Source organism: Vombatus ursinus, unplaced genomic scaffold, assembly GCF_900497805.2.
Source record: "Vombatus ursinus unplaced genomic scaffold, bare-nosed wombat genome assembly UNPS02014807.1, whole genome shotgun sequence".
In the NCBI taxonomy this organism is placed as follows: domain Eukaryota; kingdom Metazoa; phylum Chordata; class Mammalia; order Diprotodontia; family Vombatidae; genus Vombatus; species Vombatus ursinus.
Genome location: NW_020954585.1, coordinates 25,254,257 through 25,273,453, shown reverse-complemented (window position 1 = coordinate 25,273,453; position 19,197 = coordinate 25,254,257). Strand labels below are relative to the sequence as shown.

Below are 19,197 nucleotides of genomic sequence, written 5' to 3'. Positions count from 1 at the left end.
ATATTGTTCTCCTATAGTCTTTTGGTATAAATAAAACTCCACACACTTTTGGATCTTAGAGTACTGCACCATACCAAATTGCTACCCTAAGGACCATAGGAATTTTCTATCTGACTTAACAGCTAAAACCATCCTTATGTTATCTTCCCCATTAGAATATGAGCTCCTAGAGAGTAAAGGCTGTCCTGTTTTTTCAATTTATGCCCCCACCCAGTACACAGGGCACTGCACATAGTAAGAGCTAAATAAATGTTTTATTTTTTTCATTCATTCATTCATAGAATATAGCAAATATAAATCACTGAACATATTAAAGATTGAATAAGAAAAAAAGAAGAAAAAGTACCATTTGAAAATGATTCCATAGATCATCTTGCTCAGAATTTGAGAATGCAAATGTTTTCAAATATGACTGTGGAGAAATGGAAGCTATGATTAAAGGAATGATAGCAGATGCAAAAAAAAAAAAAAAAAAGTAGCACTCTCTCTTCAGGAAACTTTAGTTTTTCCAGACTTACTTCGAGTCCTTTAAGGAACAGATTCTCACCAAGAAAATCTGACATCATCCGAACTATACAACTTCCCTGAAGCACAAGAAAATCAGGACATATTATTTGAATAAAATTAAGTATTTATGAACCAACAACAGTCATTTTATAAATATAATCAAATGCCTAAGTACTCAGCACATGCTAAAAATGAACTCTTTTTTTCCTCACAGTGTCCATATTATCTAAAAAAAAAAAATATGCTAGAAAAGTGATCTAAAGCTATCCTTGAGTTGAAGTTTAAACTTCAAGTGTCCTACACTTAAAGAAAACCTAGAATTTAAAAAAATGGCAAAATAATTGTTGACATGATAAAAAGATTGTCTACCTTACAAAAGGATTCATCATACATTTCATTTAAATAACAAGCTGCTTTAGAACATTTATCATTCGTGCTAGGTACATATTGAATAGGTACTCTGTAAGGGGGCTAAATGGTGTAGCGTACAAAGAATTGGACTTGGAGTCCAGAAGACGAATTCACATCCTGCTTCAGACAATTACTAGCTGTGTGTCCCTAAGCAAGTCCCCTAACTGCTTTTAGCCCCCTTCTTTTATATGTAAAAAAGGGATAAAGATAGCACCTAGCTTACATGGTTGTTGTAAGGATCCAATGAGATATCATATATAAAGTGTCTTTTATTCCTTAAAGCACTATAAAATGTTAGCTATTGTTATTGATTATATTTACAAAAAAAAAATCAGTTTGTTCCTAACTTTGTCAGGAGGTCAACTATTGCATAACATGAGGTACATCTTCTGCAATGAAAATTTTACAATAGCCAATTTGTTCTGTGAACTGTCAAACTCATCTTTTAACCAGTTCTTTTTAATAAGTACATAACAAAATGAGATAAATAATTCCACTTACCTTTTTATAAATATATAGGTCAAAGAGTTCGCTTATTTCTTTTGTTTCTGTGTAGTTTTTTACTTCTGTGGATACAGTTCGGTACATCGTCCCATGATCTTCTTTGATAACAGTTCTCATATAAGAATAATAAAAGAACTCATTCTGAAACTTGAAAAATAAAAAATGAGTTAGGCCCAAGAAACACGAAATTCAAAGTTTCTAAAGTGTAGCCAAAAAGTGATATCATTGGAGGGGAATAAAACTCTGCGTGTTAGAGTATTATTTATAAATAATTGTTTCTCTGACATAGAAATTCTAGTAAACCTCTTAAATAAAGTCTCTTCTCTTGCTAAATAGGACCAGAAATATCAACATCAAAGGAAGGAAAAACAGGATTCTAGGGAAGGGTAGCAAAGTGAACGATGGTTTGTAGATCTCATTAAGTAATTAAATCTTATCACGTGTCCTTATGTCTTCTGTGCATCTATTAGCTAAATAAATTAAGGGTGATGCCCCAACAGGGCCAAGAAATACCTAGAAACAAAGAACAAAGTGAATCAAGGCAGGTGGATCTCATCATATTTACATCTCATATCTAGCAAGTAGGTAATTTTTCACAGCAGTTAGCCACACACAAGGATTAGCCAAAAGAGCAACAAGAAAGAAGATGAAGACCTATCAAGCTCACTTCAAGCATATTTGGAGGGCTGTGACTGGCAGAGAGTATACCTGGCTTCCTTCAAGTTCCAGCTAAAATCCCATCTTGTATGAGAAGCCTTTCTTGAACCAATTTATTATTTAATGCCTTCCCTCTGATGATTTTCTCTAATTTATTCTGTATATATGTATGTAAAATGGTCTCTATTATAGAGGAGAAAGTAAAAGGGATATAAGAATGCTTTTTCTATACTTCAGTTTATCAGGAAGAATGAAGTATTCCCTGAAAGAATAGGTGAAGTATTTCAGGCAGGAAACAAAGAAGACAAGAGACAAAAGGGATTCCTGTCTCAGAAGGACGAAGAGTAGAAGACTGTGAAACAAGAAAGAACAGGGAAAAGATGGCAGCAAACATTGGGAGCCATATCAGATGTATAAGTCTCTTGGGTCATCTCCAGACAAAGCAGGAATAACAAGTGGACCCACAGGTACCATCAAGTGAAAGGTAACCCAATAATATTTCAACAGGAGTTTGGTAGTGATTGGGAATCTGTGCAGAGGGATATTGAAGCAACTATTGATCGACCATTTGTTGTATAAACAACAAGGAGGTCAATGGTATTCTTGGGTCATGTATACAAGATGGGATAGAGAGTCTCTTCCAAGAACTGTCAAACTCACTACCCACTTCTGGTGATTTGGGGAGAGGAGGAAAAGGGAGGGAATGATATTATTAAAATAAGAGTTCTTAACCTTTTTCATGTCATGGACCCCCTTTAGCAGTCTAGCAAAGTCTATAGATACAATAATTGAAGGAAATGCTAAGTTTCAGTCAGAGAGCAAAAATTAAAACATATTTTTTTCCCATCCAAGTTCATGTCCCACTCCCAAATCTACCCACAGAATTCTTGAGGTTTTGTAGACCCCAGGTAAAGAATCCCTGTACTAGAAAGAATACAAGAAGTATTGCTAATAATATTGAAGCCCTAGGCAAAAACAAAAACAAAAACAAAACTGAAGATCTTGTAGGGTACAGGTGATATTTTTATCACTACCATTGATTAAATATAGGGGGAACAAAAGAGAAACATCTGGAAGGTGAAAATTGACTGAGATTGCTGTATGAGAATGAGATTTGAAGGTCTAGAAGACAACTTAAGATAAAGGAATGATGGGTCCCTGGCAAGAGATGGAGTGTACCTAAACAAGGACTGATAAAAATATATTTGTCTGGAGTCTTATGAATAGCACTCAAGAAAAGGAAAGGCAGAAAGAAAACTCCCTGTGCAGATTTGACAAGCCTAGGGAGTAAGCAGAGAGATAGATATAGAGGGCACATGGATAAATATCTAGACATGGAGACATAGAGAGCATTAGATATGATAGAGAAAGAGGAAGAGCAAATGAATGCGCCACTGGTTCTTAAGAAGGGAATAAAGTCCATGGCCTCCAGTGTCTGTATGCACAAAGTGCATCATACAAGGGTGCCAGTTTGATCTCAAAAAATACCAGCAAGGGGCAGCTAGGTGGCGCAGTGGATAGAACACCAGCCTTGGAGTCAGGAGGACCTGAGTTCAGATCCAGCCTCGGACACATAACGCTCACTTCGCTGTGTGACCCTGGGCAAGTCACTTAATCCCTGTTGCCTCACCAAAAAGAAAAAAAAAAGTTTCTCTGATAAGGGTCTCATTTCCAAAATATATAAAGAACTAATTCAAATTTAAAAGAATAAAAGCCATTCCCCAATTGATAAATGGTACATGGTTATAAACAATCAGTTTTCTAAGGAAGAAATAAAAGTGATCAATAGCCATGTAAAACTACTCCCTTTAGAGTTACTAATTAATTGCAAAACTGGCCTTTTCTGTTGCATTGGACACTTTTGACTAAGGTCTCCTCTTGGATATTTCTTTTCTTTAGGATTTTATGACACTATTTTTTCTTGGTTCTACTCTTACCTGTCTGGTCACTACTTCTCATTATCATTTGATGGCTCATTGTATATCCATACATTTCATCCCTGTGGGTGTACCCTAAGGCTCTATTCTGGTCCTTCTTCTCTTTTCTGTTTATGCTTTCTCACTTTTTTGACCTCATTGTCTCTAATGGCTAAATTATCATCTCTATGCAAATGATTTGCATACCTATATCTCAGGCTCCAGTCTCTGTCTTGAGTTCCAGTCCCACATTACCGATTGTCTATTGAACACTTCACGCTTGATCTCCCCTAGATTCAACAATCCCAAACAGAACTCGTTATCTTTCCCTGACAAAACTCATCTCTTTTTACAACTTCCCTATTTTAGTTCAAGGCACCACTATCGTTGCAGTCATCTAGTTTTCATACCTTGGCATCATCTTTGACTCCTCACTCTTCTTCACCCCACATTCATTCACTAAATCTTGTTCCTTCTATCTCTACAACATCTCTTGTGTTTATCCCTTTCTTAACTACTCACACAGAGACCATTGTAGTTGAGGCCCTCATTATCTTCCCCTCTACCGCCCCCAACTATTGCATAACATGGAGAGGACAAGGCAACTTACCAAAGATCTTCAAGGAAGAGAAGGAAGAGGATCCAGCAAAGGAAAAGAACAAAGGGTCGAGGACTGAATCTTGGAAGACTCCACAGTAAGAAGGCAGGAGGCAGAAGAGGATCCAGAAAAGGAGATGGAAGAGTTAAAATCAGTGTAAGAGATTCAGAGTGGTTAGTATTAAAGAAGCTAAGGAAGGAGAGTGTGGTAGGAGCAATATCCTAACTCCTGCCTCCATGCAAATTAGGCTAGTTTTTCCTTAAAGGGTATTAAAATCATCCTCGAAACATGGTTGGCTCAGGGGATTAAAAGTTCAGGCTGTTGACATCATTTCCTGGTCACCAGAATACAGAACATCCATGAGGAGCTCCAGGAGCTTTCCCTGATGTCTGGCTAGAGGAAAATGATGGGCAGCCCAGGTCCTTCTCTCAGCTGAATCGGCTTGAGGTGCCCTCAATGCCTATCCGTGTTAAATATCCTTTTCTTGCCATAGATAGGTAAATCTTTTGTTAACTGTTGAATGACCTAGAAGTGTCTCATTTTGTTCCAATATCTAACCTACCAGGGGGGTGACCTGAGTTAGGCCCAGCCCAAAACAAAAGGAGTGGAACAGAGTCAAAAAAAAAAAAAGTCCAAGAGGATTGAGGGTAAGACCTGAGAAAAGGCTGTAGATTAGGGCATCAAGCCTGTCTCACAATATATTAATGTAGTATAATATTTTAGACAAGTGAAATACAAATAAATCAATTTGACTTCATCATGTACACACTAAAACCATTTCATATTAAGATACAATAATAATATATTAAAAATGTTTTGTGTTTTTCTTTTTTTTTTTTAATGTACCTGTGACTTCATTGAGAATAAGAACTCCCATTGGGGGAACTCTCTCTATAGGTTGGGACTTTTTCTGCCACTTATTCTTTTAGAAGTTCCCTGGAAACCATGAGAGGTTAAGTGATTTGCTCAGGGTCACACAGCTAGTATGTGTCAGAGGCAGGACTGAAGCAGCCAGGTGACACAATGGATAGAACACTGGGCCTAGAGTCTGGAAGACCCAAGTTCAAATTTGCCTTCAGATACTTATTAGCTATGTGACCCTGGGAAAGTCCCTTACTGTCTTTCTACCTCAGTTTGTTCATCTATAAAATGGAGATAATAATAACACCTACCTCCCCAGGTTGTTGTGAGGATCTGAGATAATATTTGTAAAGCACTTCATAAATTTTAAAGTGTAATGTAAATGTTAGTTATTATTGAACAAATTAGATTTAGATGGTCAAGAGAATTTATTTAATCAATAGGGTAAAAAATTTTCAAAATTATGTAGTATTGTTGGTTATTCATATATACTTAAATAATATAGATAGGATGAAAATAGTCTTAAGATTTTAATAAACTTATAGATTGGTAACTTCAACAAGCACTCAGAAATTGAACTGAATACTTACTTTCAATATTTGAGGATCGATGTTTTTGGTTACATAATACTCAAAATAACTTGCAAATCCTTCATTGAGCCAAATATCATTCCACCACTTCATGGTAACTAAGTCTCCAAACCACTTTAAAAATGGAGACAAAGAAAAAAACTTTCTTACATTTCATTCATATTCAAGTCTCTTTGTATTTTCTTACATTCAATATATATATATAACATCAAGAAATGTTTTGACTTTAGTTGGCATGTAGAAAGAACCTAAAAATGCAATTTAAAACCCCCTATATTTTCAATATGTTTTAAAGATAACAGTAATGAGTAACTTTGTAGTGATTATTGCTTTAAAAAAAGATTCCCTTGAGATATGGACATTTTTAAAAGATGTCCAATGATTTTTTAAAGATTTTTATCTTAAAATGATCAGTTTTAAATTAAATATTCCTGAAGTACATCCTTTCTCAGGACCCACTCCCCACCCCCTGCCTTTTAACTTTTATTTTCTTTTTTTGTTCAAATCTGTGATTTCCTGGGTGTAGAGATATCCTGATACAGAGACTCCTTCCACTGGTGAATATCAGCAATTCATTATACTTTGTAGACAAGTCTTAAATCTGCAGTTTAGAGAGTTGTCTGAGGCACTCTGAAGTTAAGTGCCCTGCTCAGTCATATGACCGATATGTGTCAAAAGCAGGTCTTGAACCCAGGTCTTCCTAACTCTTGGGTCAGCTCTTTCTCCTCTATGCCAACATATTGCTCCATTATATTTAAGAGCAGTTCCTAACAAGTTAAGCACAATGGAACCCCTGTATAGAATTGATGTAGAGGAACTGTAGACACTTACTTTATGGCACAAATCAGGCTATTTTATTGTACGTGTTATGTTTCAAGAGACATGAGTTGATCTATGATAAATGCAAATGTGTCTAACTGTTGCATGAAGGATATTGTTATTACAAATACTGTTGTTGTTTAGTTGTTCGGTCATGTCCAACTCTATGAGACTCCATGGGTTTTCTTGGCAAAGATACCGGAGTAGTTTGCCATTTCCTCCTTCAGTGTGCCCTCATTTTACCAATGAGGAACTGAGGCAAATAGGAGTTAAGTGACTTGCCCAGAGTCACACAGCTAGTAAGTGTCTGAGGCCAGATTTGAACTCAGATCTTCCTGACTCCAGGCCCAGTACTCTATCCACTGTGACACCTAGCTGCCCATTATAAATATTAGGATCTTACCTATAATTATTTTCTTCTTGCACTTAACAAAAAGAAAATGTCATCAGATGATAGACACAACTAGGGAGAAAATAAAGCAGTTTTCCATACCAGCCAATTCATCTTGTGACATGTAATCAAATTCCTAAAAAAGATGTGATATACACTAATATCTGGCAGTTTGGGTGCCATAACAATATCCATGACTGTAACCCCAATGACAATTTGAGGATATTGACTAGACTTCATATTGCCACCTTATTGAAAGCTGTGTCATCTATAATTTCATCCACACACTACTTTTCACACCTTCTTAGTGAGGCAGCAAGTTCATAGTTGGGATAAGTTTCACTGAAAAACTGTTCTTAATGTTCTATGAGCAAAGGTCTGGGTGGGAATCTGAGCTGGTATAACCCTTCCCCCCCCCAAAAAAAAGAAAGAAAAGAAAAACAACTAAATTTCTAAAACCACCGTGAGGCATAATGACACAATTACAAGATTCTACTTGTCTTTCAGAACCCCAAGGATTAATTTAATTTTTGATTTCCTCATAGACATTTATAAATCTGTTGCCCTTCACCCCTATACCATTTTCTGAAGGGTAAAAGTCTATAACTATTGAATACTTGTAATTAGATTCAGGTCAACAGCCATCCTGAATGTACTTTCTTATGAAGATGGAATTTAGAAAGAACAAACATATTTTTCTAACTTTGCTTAAGTTACTTTTCCTTAACCAAAATTTGTGTGGTCAGTTGGAAATTCAGAAATAAATATACATTTAACTGGATTATAAAGTCTTGTCAGTGACATTGCCAATCCCAATTTTATACGGCACAAATAAAAGCACTGATTATACTCCAACTTCTGTTAACTGTTACACTGTGACTTTTTTCTTTGTAAAGCTTCTGTAGAATACTTTCTGATGAAATTTTAAAAGAACATTTTACCACATGCCTGATGTGCGATTTCATGTGCGACAGTGCACAAAATGATGGTTTTTTTCTCTGGGTAGTCATCTTCCCCATGCATCAACACAAAATCATCAAATGTTATCAGTCCCCAATTTTCCATTGCTTGTGAGTTAAAAACAGGAAACCCGATGAGATCTAAGTGGAATTACATTGAAAGAAAAAATTAAACAATTGCCCTTAATAATGCAAAATTTTGTTCTTGCACATACATTATAAGAATTTCACGTTCATTATTTTGTTCGTTCAATGTTCATTATTTTTGCCTAATGAAATAACAAGGTATTATTTTTTTATCTGTTCCCTATTGTACTATGCGAATCAATCAAGTTGGGAATTGTTGCCCTGTACAAAGTCTCTCTATTGCCTCTGAACTGCATTAATAGCATTGAATTTAATGAACTATGTTTTGAGTCTAATTTCAAGACTGTAACATCCTGTAGGAGAAAAAAAGTTTAATTATGGCTTTATTCAAATATTATGTGGAACACAAAATATTCATTTTTCTTTTAAATTGTGAGAACAGAGAAGTGGACACTGTAATTTCTAATCCTGTGCTATGCAATCTGAAGATATTCCATAAACATTTTTGCAGAAATTAATGGAAACACATGATTCTACTTTTACAATGTAGAAGGAAATATCGCTGAATTTTGAGTCTGAAGATCTGGATTCAAATTCTGGCTCTCATACTATTCGTGTGACTGGGTAGGTCACTTCTTGAGGCATCAGCTTCCTGATCTATGAAATGAGGGGGTAGATTAGATGATCTTGCTTTAAATTCTGTGCTCTGGAACATTAGCATCTAGCCTAAGCACCATGACAAAAAGGGTTGGAAAGAAGGTCAATAGAATGAGGCAGGGAAAGGGTAATCAGTCAGGCTGATAAATTAAGAGTGCAAGAGAGAGGGTGTTAAGGAATGAGTATTTATAGAAAGCAAGACTATGAGGCTTTACCAGGCCTCCTCATCTCTGCCTCCTGGCCTCCCTGGCTTCCTTCAAGTTATAACAAAAATCCCACCTTCTACAGGAAGCCTTTCCCAGTCCCTTAACGCTGATGCCTTCTCTCCACTGATTACCTCCAAGTTATCCTGCGTATATTTTATTTGTACCTAGTTGTTTTGCAAGTTATCTCCCCATCTCTGTGAGCTCCTGGAGAGAAGGGATTGTCTTTTGCCTTTCCTTGCATCTCCAGCACTTAGAACAGTACTTTACATATACTAGGGGTTTAAGAAATGTTTACTCACTGATTGACAATCAACATCATAGAACACAGTTCTCAAATTGGAATGAACCTTAGAAATCATCAAATCCAACTTCAATTTTACAGATAAGGAAGTTGAGGCCCATACAGGCCCATAAAATGACTTGCTCAAGGCCACATAGTGGGACAAGAGTGGAACCCAGGACTTCTGACTCCCTTTGTAGGCCCCTTTTCATTAAACCATGACGTCCCTCACAATTAGACATGATCCCTATGATTAAGCTGCTTTCTGAAGGCTCTGAGGATGGGAGCTCCATGGGGATCCAGCCCTGAAATAAATGGAATATTGTGACAATGAGCCACAGCAAGTCCCTTAGTGCTGCTCCTTGGCCCTTGACCAATGTACATCAGTCTGAAAAAGCAACTTAGAATAGAAAGATTCTCTCACCTATTTTTGGAAGAGGATAACTGACATTAAGTACATCTTCCAGCTTTGAGAATATAGGGCCTGCAAGAGTCAAAGCAAAGTCTGCTTCCCCTTCAGCAATGGCATCTTTCCGAGCCCAAATCCGTACCTAAAGAAAAAAAAAAGCCAAAATTAAGACAAATGATCTGTTTGGATTTGATATGACAACCTGTTTTCTGTGATGCTTCTTTGAGAGAATGTTGTTCCTCCCTTTCTTAAGAAAAAAAATACTAAAATATTTAAATAGATGCATTTAAATATATGCATAAAATCCAAGAGCACCTATAAGCGTATGTAATCTCTCAGCTAATTTCACTTTCCAAGCCAGAGAAAGGAGATAGAGTCAGAGAAAACTCCTTCTCTCAATTCAGGTTGGTATCTTCTCTGCAATTGCAAGCTTTGAAGAGTTGCCTAAAGCACTGAGAAGTTAAGTAATTTGCCCGGTCAAAAAGCCAAGCATGGATCGGAGTCAAGGCTTGAACCTAGGTTCTTCCTGGCTCTGAACTCAACTCTTTATCCTTTCTACCGGGCTTCCTCTTATTTTCTGAAAAAGACTTATTCTTAAATTATAATTATATTATTCTCTTTTAGAAAATCTATTCCTAGATTAAAGCCTAGCTCCAGACAAAATTGTGACATAGATGATGTCTGTCTTTGGTGGCCCCTGTCTTTTAACCATTCTCTCTCTAAACAACGCTACTCAACCTGGGCAGGTCATTGTTTCTTGTCTGCTGCACCTTGGCTTGGGGCTCTCCTGCTGACCCCTAGCTATCTTGGGCTTATCATTGCCATACTCATTTCCTGCTTCTCTTAGGTCCCCTCAGCCACTGACACTTAACTATCTTGAATCTCATTATTCAAGTCCAGGCTCTCTGCTTTCCCCAAGGTGACAATTAGAAAATTGAGTAAACCAATTTATGCTCATTGTAAGCTAGGCAAGGGTCACCAGCAAATCTACTTCCATTCCTTCTCCCCAACAACTCCCCTGCATGAGAATTTAACCCAAGTTCTTGACTCATTACCATCAGCCTCTAATCAATTGGACTAACTTAGCCCCTAAAATCTTAATTGCATTTCTAGGAGCTTCACTTAAAAATTCTTGTGTGGTTCCAGCTGGTGAATTTCAAAAATACCTTAGCAGGCAGTAAGGATGTAGGGTTAATGAGATGCCCTGTGGTTGAAAAGTAGTCTCTGTGGAGACATTCACATCAATCAACAAGGAAACACTTAGGAAATGCTTGGTATGTGACAGACAAGCACTGGAGATAGAAACATAAGCCTTTAAGAAGGTGGGGGCAAACTCAAATAGAAATGGAACCAGGTAGCATATTGACTTAGAAAACCTCAAATTAACATTATCCATGTTGTTTTGTATTTGTATTTGCTTTGGTAAACATTTCTGAACTACATTTTAATCTGGTTTCAGAGGCACTCTGGAGTTTTGCTGGCCCATGTCCAACAGCCGCAAGTTTCATACCTTTGCTTTAGAGTAGCATTTGCTGGTTTTTCAGCTCAGGGCATCAATCAAACCAAAATTATGTGTGGCATTGTGTGGTATGTAGTCAACACGTGAAATGAGTACAAGGCAACACTTTACACTGTCTGTGGTGACCTGAAGTTGAAGGGTGGGTAGTAGCTCTTTAATGCCCTTAATCCTTTCCTGACCACCCTACCCACCCCCAAGCCAAAGAGAAGGACTAACCTAGGATTCCATACCTGATGAGAACTAGGAGATATACAAGGGAAGGGAGTATTAGAAACAGACTCAGGGTATGTTAGTTGCCCTGAGCACCAAGAATGGCTTGACATATCTACAGTCGGTGTGCGTTGCTACTATATCTTGAAAAACTTACTTACCTCCTTGCCCTTTTCAGTTCCATTGACATAATTGTAGTCACACACAGCAAATGCAGTTATATATGTTGACATTAGGGGAGTAGTTTCAAAGCTGGTAACAATCCATTTGCTTCCATTTGCACCTTCTCTTTCAGACATGGCTAAAGAAAGTCATTTATTTTAGCACACTGACAACACAAAACATAAAATCTATTGGCCATGAGAGTAATTTCTCCTTTCTCACTTGCCCCTGCTAATATTTCCCTGACTACTCATACTATCCCAATGGTTTATCAAAGTTCCTTCCTCACCCTTCACCAATGTGGGTTCATAGATGATAATCATAGACCAACAAAAGCTAAAAATTAGAACCACATGGTACAGTCAAATGAGTGTTGACTTTGGATTCAGAGCCTGAGTCAGAGCCTCTTCAATGCCTATCTTTGTAACTTTGGGCAAGTTACTTAACTTTCTCAGGTGTCCGGAAACTGTAAACTGAAGGGATTGAACTAGAGGTTTTAAGGTTCACGCTGGCTCTGGATTTATGACCCTCAGATACACATACAATTCTGCTGGTTTCTAGACTAGTCACTTTCTAACAGTGTTTGAAATAGATGTCAATACCCAAAGGATATAGATAAGTAATAGCTCTGCCATTGGTGTGGCTCAGCTGCTTCTGTCTTGGTAGAAATCTAGTGCCTGTCTTTAAGACCCAAACCAAGGTCCGTTTCAAGGCAGAAAGGGATGTGGGGAGTACAGTATGCCATTTCCCAGCTTCATGCAAACCCAAACTAAATTCTGACCATATCCTTGGCGTCAATAAAGACTGTGCTAAAGGATGTCCACCATGGGGTCCACCTGTTGGATATCTGCAAATAGTAGGCAACCGTAGAGTTGCACAACTGAATTATTCTAAAACTCTCATACATTTACACTTACCCACCAACCATTTCATGCTAGTGTTTGTTAATCCATCTTTGTTTCATTGAAGTTTTGTTTAGTGGCTCACTGGATATAATGCCATGGTGAATTACTAGAAATGTACACTCCCTAGGGAAATAATCATAATGTTCTTACAAAATAAGAAACCAAAATTATAAAGAAGCACTCCTTACCTTGGGCTGGCATGTTGGAAAGAGCCACATAAGTAGGATGGTGAACAATTGTGATATTGAAGGTTGCTTTCATAGCTGGCTCATCAAAGCAGGGGAAAATTGTTCTTGCATTTGTTGGTTCCAACTGAGAAGCAATCAGAGCCCTGGAATGAAACAGATTGGTGGAAAATATTTATCTTCTGCTATCTTGGAGTCAGAAGAGACTTGGGCTCAAATGGACACTTACTAGCTGTGGGACCCTGGGCAAGTTATGTCCTTTCTCTGAGCCTCAGTTTCCTCATCCATAAAAGAGAATAATAATAACCAAAGTACTTACTTTGAAAGGTTGTGGTGAGGATGGATGCAAAGTTTTTTGTAAAACTTACAACTCTAAATCAGCATCATCTATCATTACTATTATTATATATTATCAAGTTAATTGTTATTAGCTACAATTACCATTATTATCAGCAAAAAAATTGGAGACTATATTTAGAGGATATTTACCTTTATCTTAGGAGTGGCCTTAGCATAATAAAAAGAGCACTGGCTTCAGAGTTAGAAGTCTTAGATTCTAGTCCAAGGTCTGCCATTTAACAGCCACAAAATCTTTGAGGAAGCCATAAAATCTCTTAGAACCTAAATCTCCTTATCTGTAATACTGGGACTAAAAATATGTAGAGTTTTCTTTCCACCAGTCCTTGCCCTGCCAAGACACACATCCATGCAAATGTACTCCAAGGCTGACCATCCTGAACTTTATAATGTTTCTGTATATAAAACCTGTTGTTTGTCCTTCGTTCTCAAAGAGGACCACAACATCAGGAAGGTGATGCCATGACATGCAAATGAATCAGATTTAAGTGAGGGAGTACTGTGCAAAGTCACCAGCCTCACTCCCTCCTCCAGAGCCATCTGAGTCCAGTGGTAAGATATAGATCAGAACAACTGGAGATGGCCCCAGATGAAACAAAAACCTAAAGAAAAAACAAAGGAACTATAAAATACTCACACACAGAATGCAATATTTGTTACATGTAATAAGCATATTACACTCTTTATAGATATATAATCTGTAGAAACTGGCCAAGTTCTTGGTTTAGATGGACTAGACTAAGACTTGAACCACTGAGGTAGATTCCAGGTGGCCCAAGTACAAAAAGCCACCACAAAAGCAGTCAGCAGCAGTTCCCTCAGGCTTCTGACCAAAAGACTGTCACAGCTGACCAAAGCAGAGACAGGAAAACTGTGCTCAGCTGAATCAGTGTTGTACCCTTGGTGAGCATCCCTCCCATGCTATAACTAAATAAACCTCCTTTTGTTAACAATTAGATGATTTACAAGTGTGTCATTTCAATTCTGAACTTAAAGACACCAGACCAACCTGCATGAGGTCTGACATGACTAGATGAATATGGGCAGCAGATATAGAGCCAGGCCTGGAATCCGGAAGATCTGAGTTCAAATTGGGCCTCAGATGCTTACGGCTGTTATCTTGGGCAAGTCACTTTACGCTGTTTGTCTCAATTTCCTCATTTGTAAAATGAGCCAGAGAAGAAAATGGCAAACCACTCCACTGTCTTTGCCAGGAAATCCCCAAATGGGGTCACAAAGAGTTGGACATGACTGAACAACAAAAACAGATGAATATAGGGCTAAGGTTGTCAATTGGATTTAGAATCTGAGTCTGAATTTTGGGTTGGCTACTACTATTTTTGGAACTTCTAAGCAATTCATTTCACTTCTATAGAGAGGCCTCAGTTTCCTCCTTTATAAAATGAGACATAGTCTAGATTCCAATTAGTAATCTCTGAGGTCCTTTCTAGATCTCAATCCTATGAAATTTGGAGAACTTAATGCAGAAAAAGGTCTCTCCCATAAGTTTAGTGCTAGATTGCCAAGTTCTCTCATTATGGTCTCCCTTCCTCACTATGGAAGCCAGAAAATCATAGAATCACAGACTGCCAGAGCTGGAAAGAATCATAGGGTTCATCTGATCCAACATCAAGAAACCCTTAGGGATCATTCTCCCACCACATAAAAATGAGTACAAATTAAGGTATATGAGTCCAAATATGTTATGAACTCAGTCGCCTAAAGATCTTGGCTAGCAAGGCCTAAACAATATCATTGGTAAACAACATCATTGGCAAAAGAGTAAATAAGACTTTTCAGTAAGTTGTCAAAAAAAAAATTCCAACACCACACCCCAAAATCAAAATGCTTAATATAGCCAGATGTTTCACCCAGTGATGAGTCATGTTTGCTTATCGTTTGTTTTCAAAAGATTTTGGACCTGATCCTTTGTTGAACAAATCATATTTCAGAGAATAATAGCTAATATTTATATAGCTTTTCTAAAGGTTTACAAAGTTCTTCACATATAGCATTTTATCCTGACAATCATGCTGGGACATAGGTGTTATTATCCTCATTTTACAATGGCAATTAAGGTCAAATGATTTACATTTGGCTTTGTTGTTCGGTCATTTTTTTCAGAAGTCTGACTCTTTGTGACCCCATTTGGAGTTTTCTTGGCACGGATACCATTTCTTTCTCCAGCCCATTTTACGGATGAGGAACTTAGGCAAACAGGTTAAGTGACTTGCCCAGGGACAGCTAGCAAATGTCTGAGGCCAGATTTGAAATGTATCTTCCTGGCCAAGTCTATCCACTGTGCTACCTAGCTGCCCTTACATATGGCTACACAGCTCGATATCTGAGGCAGCTTGACTCCAAGCATAGCATACTTTCCTCCATACCACTTAGTCGCCTCAACCACTTAAAATGCATATACTCTACTAAGAGGCAACCTGACATATTGGATAGAGTGTTGCACTTGTAGTCAGGATGATCCCACACATTTACTATCTTTGTGTCAATGGTCAAGTCACCTGACCCTCCGTTCCCTCATCTGTAAAATAGTGATAATGATGCTAGTAGTAACTATTTCACAGTATTGCTGTGAAACTCAAATGAAATCATCTATGTAAAGCATTCTGCAAACTTCAAAGCACCATATAAATATAGCTATATATTGATTACCACCATGGTACAGTTTGGTGATAGGAGTATAGACAAATGCTTCAGCAGAGTTCATTCATCCCATTTGGATGGTTCAAAATTTATCCCTAATGTTACCCAGATTCCCTCTAAGAGTATATCCAAATTGGTAGGCCAAAATAAAATCTTAAATACATCAAAAGAGCCTCTGACACAGAATATGTGACCTTGGAATCATTGCTTCTTGACTTCATTTTCCTAATACCTAAAATGAGAAGGCTGGACTATACAATCTCTGAGATTTCTTCCATTTCTGACATTCTGTGATTCAGTGATTCTGTATTCATGTTCACTCTATTTATACCCTTAGTAACCTCAGATTTTAATCATAACTTTCTAAATCCTTCTTGTTTCCAAAGAAAAGAATCATAATTTTCTTAGTCTGTCATCATTAGTGTAATAGTGGTAGGAAAATGTTGTGAGCAGGATTGTTTAACCACTCCTATTTGTACTTCCCCCGCCCCTTTGATTGATTCTTGCCTAGATGGTTTTCTTAGTATAAACACTCCTTCTCTGCTCTAGGAAGTTGTACTAAAGAATCAATATCTGTGTGTGTGTGTGTGTGTGTGTAAACATACATATATGTATATTTATACATACATACATATATACATATATATAGGGGGTCAATAGAGAAAGATGAATTCTCATTTGACCTGTTGAGTTTAAGACACCAAGGGAATATCCTGGTGGAGCTGTCCAGCAAACAGGGAAATATAAGGGCGAGAATATAGATTTTGTAATCATCTGCATAGAATACCTAGAATCCAGAGAAGCTATGAAATCACCAAGACCATGTAGAAAGAGAAGAGAAAAGAGGCCAGGACAGAGCCCTGGGATACATTCATATATATGGGGCAGGATATGGATGAGGTTGGTGAGCTTATAAAAAAGAGCGAAAAAGATCCATCAGACAGGAAGAAAATTACAATAGGGAAATGTCATGAAAACACTGGGAAGAGAGAGCATCCAGAAGGAGGAGGTGTGGGACAGTGTCAAATGATACTGAGATTCAAAAAGGATGACATTGGGGCAGCTAGGTGGTGCAGTGGATAGAACACGGGCCCTGAAGTCAGGAGGACCTGAGTTCAAATCCGGCCTCAGACCAAACACTTGACACTTACTAGCTATGTGACCCTGGGCAAGTCACTTAACCCCAATTGCCAAAAGAAAAGAAAAAGGATGATATTTAACAAAGAATGGATTATTAGTGACCTTGAAGGAAGTATTTAGGAAGTGGCAAGGACAGAAGTCAGATTTCAAGGAGCTGCTTTTGATAACTATTGAATACTTAGCCCTTAATAAGTTACGTAAGTGAACACCTCCTACAAATTTAGAAGACAAAGTTATTGACAGCACTGTGCATATACAGTGTTTAATAGAGTTTTTGCAATCCTTGACAATAATACTCTGTTAATATCACTTCCAGGATTACCACAGCTTTGAAAGAATAGGTAGATGGCTACTCAGAAATCTGGATTAGAAGCCAAGAAGACTTGAACTCAGATTCTGGCTCTTTTGATTGCTATCCACCAAGGTCCTCATCAGTAAAATGAGAGAACTGGAGTAGATGAAATTGAAAGTCTCATCTGGCTCTTAATATGTGATCTGTACTCAGATTTCCAAGTTTGTTGTCTTAAGGACCTAAAATTTGCAAATATTCCTTGAATCATAAATTTTGGAACAGAAAGGAACTTTAGTCCAAGCTCTTCATCTTAGATATCAGGAAACTGAATCTTTGAAGAAGTGAAGTGACTGACTTTAAGCCTCATGAGTACTATGAAGCATCCTTGAAACTAAAAGTACAAAGTACTGAGTATTTCTTCTACATTGTTGTACAATATTTTTAGACTATACAAAACTAAATAAGAAGACAGGTACAACAGACTGCCTATTTAATTTGTGATCTGAAAGTAAGAGGATACCCTATCCTCTTATGAACTCTATGTTCAGACACTTAATTGGACAAGTCACTTCACCTCTCAAATCAATCAATCAATAAACATTTATTAAGCTTCTTCTATGCGACAAAAGACAAAAGACAGTTTCTGCCCTTAAGAAGCTTATAATCTAAGTAGGGAAACAATATGCAGACAAATATATACAAAATAAGCTACATATAGGAGTTGAATCTCAGATCGTCACTTTTCTGAAAGGAGATGTTATAATGGAACGAATACTAACTTTGGTGTCAGAAAACCTGAACTGGTTTGCTTTCCTCATCTGTAAAATGAGAAGGTTATACTGGATGATCTCAAAAGTCCCTTCTAACTCAAAACTTCAGATTCTAAGATGAGTAGAAAAAGGCATGGCTAAAAACAAATGAATGATAGAAATTAAGGGTAAAGAGAAAGGCTTTTTTTTTTTTTGGCACTAGAAGAGGTTTTATTTCACACTAACTACAACTTTCAAGAGAGCCTCATGCCCGTAAATCCATCAAGAATTCATTCAAATCTAGAAACTTGCACAAATTTTTTTGAAAATCTTAATACCATACAGAAGGAAAATACAGATACTACAAACCAAAGGTGTAACTTGTGAACCCACCAAGGCAAAGGACCAGATTTAATTAGAAATGTCTTAAGTTTAAAGAATAAAAGTGTCAGAGATAGGAAGAAATTCAGTGGATTCCTGATGTAGTTTTCTTTCCCATAAGAGACATCTGAGAACACTTTCTCTAGTAAAAAGGGCAAAGTGCATGCCTTTGTGTAGACCACAAAAACTAAACTAGTAAGTAAAGGAATTAGAGGGCATGTGTGAAAGTGGGGGGGGATATTTATTTGGCATCTTACATATATAAATTGCATCCCCAAATGCTTTGCATAATTAATGCAGTCAGAAAGCTCAGAAAGAGAGAAATGGATAGAATTCAAGTCCAAGAAGATGCCATAATTGAGCTATCTCAAATGCGATACAAAGAAAAGCTGGTTATGTATTTATGAATGTAAAAACTCAGAGAACATTCTCTTGCTCTCACTTTTCATTTCTAAAGGAAAAAAGCCTGTCAGGTCAGAGATAAGAGAGAGAGAGAGGTAAAGTGCAGCTATGGGGTGTAAGAAGTAGGAACTGAGTGCCCTTCCTCAGATGACTAGCCCTGAAAAGTTAAGACAGTCTGCAGTTTTTGAGAGACCTGTGCCCTAAGAAGAGCAGAATGAAGAAGCTGATGTAAAAAGGAACAGATTTAACTGAGATGGAATCTCAGGAAGGGAAAGAGAGAAGCTGGCTGTCCACGACTGAACTGGTTGAGCACCACAGTGTAAAGGAGAGTTATGAGGAATTGGCGGGGGGGGGGGGGGGGGGGGGGGGGGGGGGGGGGGGG

At 37.6% G+C, this 19,197-nt stretch overlaps 1 protein-coding gene across 1 annotated transcript in view; it reads right to left on the bottom strand.

Annotated features, from left to right (window-relative positions):
* Nucleotides 1–19,197, bottom strand: part of LVRN (laeverin) — a 53,674-nt gene that overhangs the window by 33,157 nt on the left and 1,320 nt on the right. Inside the window, exons 2-9 of the mRNA XM_027874994.1 lie at nucleotides 12,837–12,979; nucleotides 11,743–11,882; nucleotides 9,868–9,994; nucleotides 8,203–8,354; nucleotides 6,045–6,158; nucleotides 1,420–1,569; nucleotides 519–584; nucleotides 347–412 (exon numbers count right to left, since the gene is read on the bottom strand). Coding sequence (XP_027730795.1) covers nucleotides 347–412; nucleotides 519–584; nucleotides 1,420–1,569; nucleotides 6,045–6,158; nucleotides 8,203–8,354; nucleotides 9,868–9,994; nucleotides 11,743–11,882; nucleotides 12,837–12,979 — 958 coding nt within the window. The remainder of the gene's footprint in view (nucleotides 1–346; nucleotides 413–518; nucleotides 585–1,419; nucleotides 1,570–6,044; nucleotides 6,159–8,202; nucleotides 8,355–9,867; nucleotides 9,995–11,742; nucleotides 11,883–12,836; nucleotides 12,980–19,197) is intronic.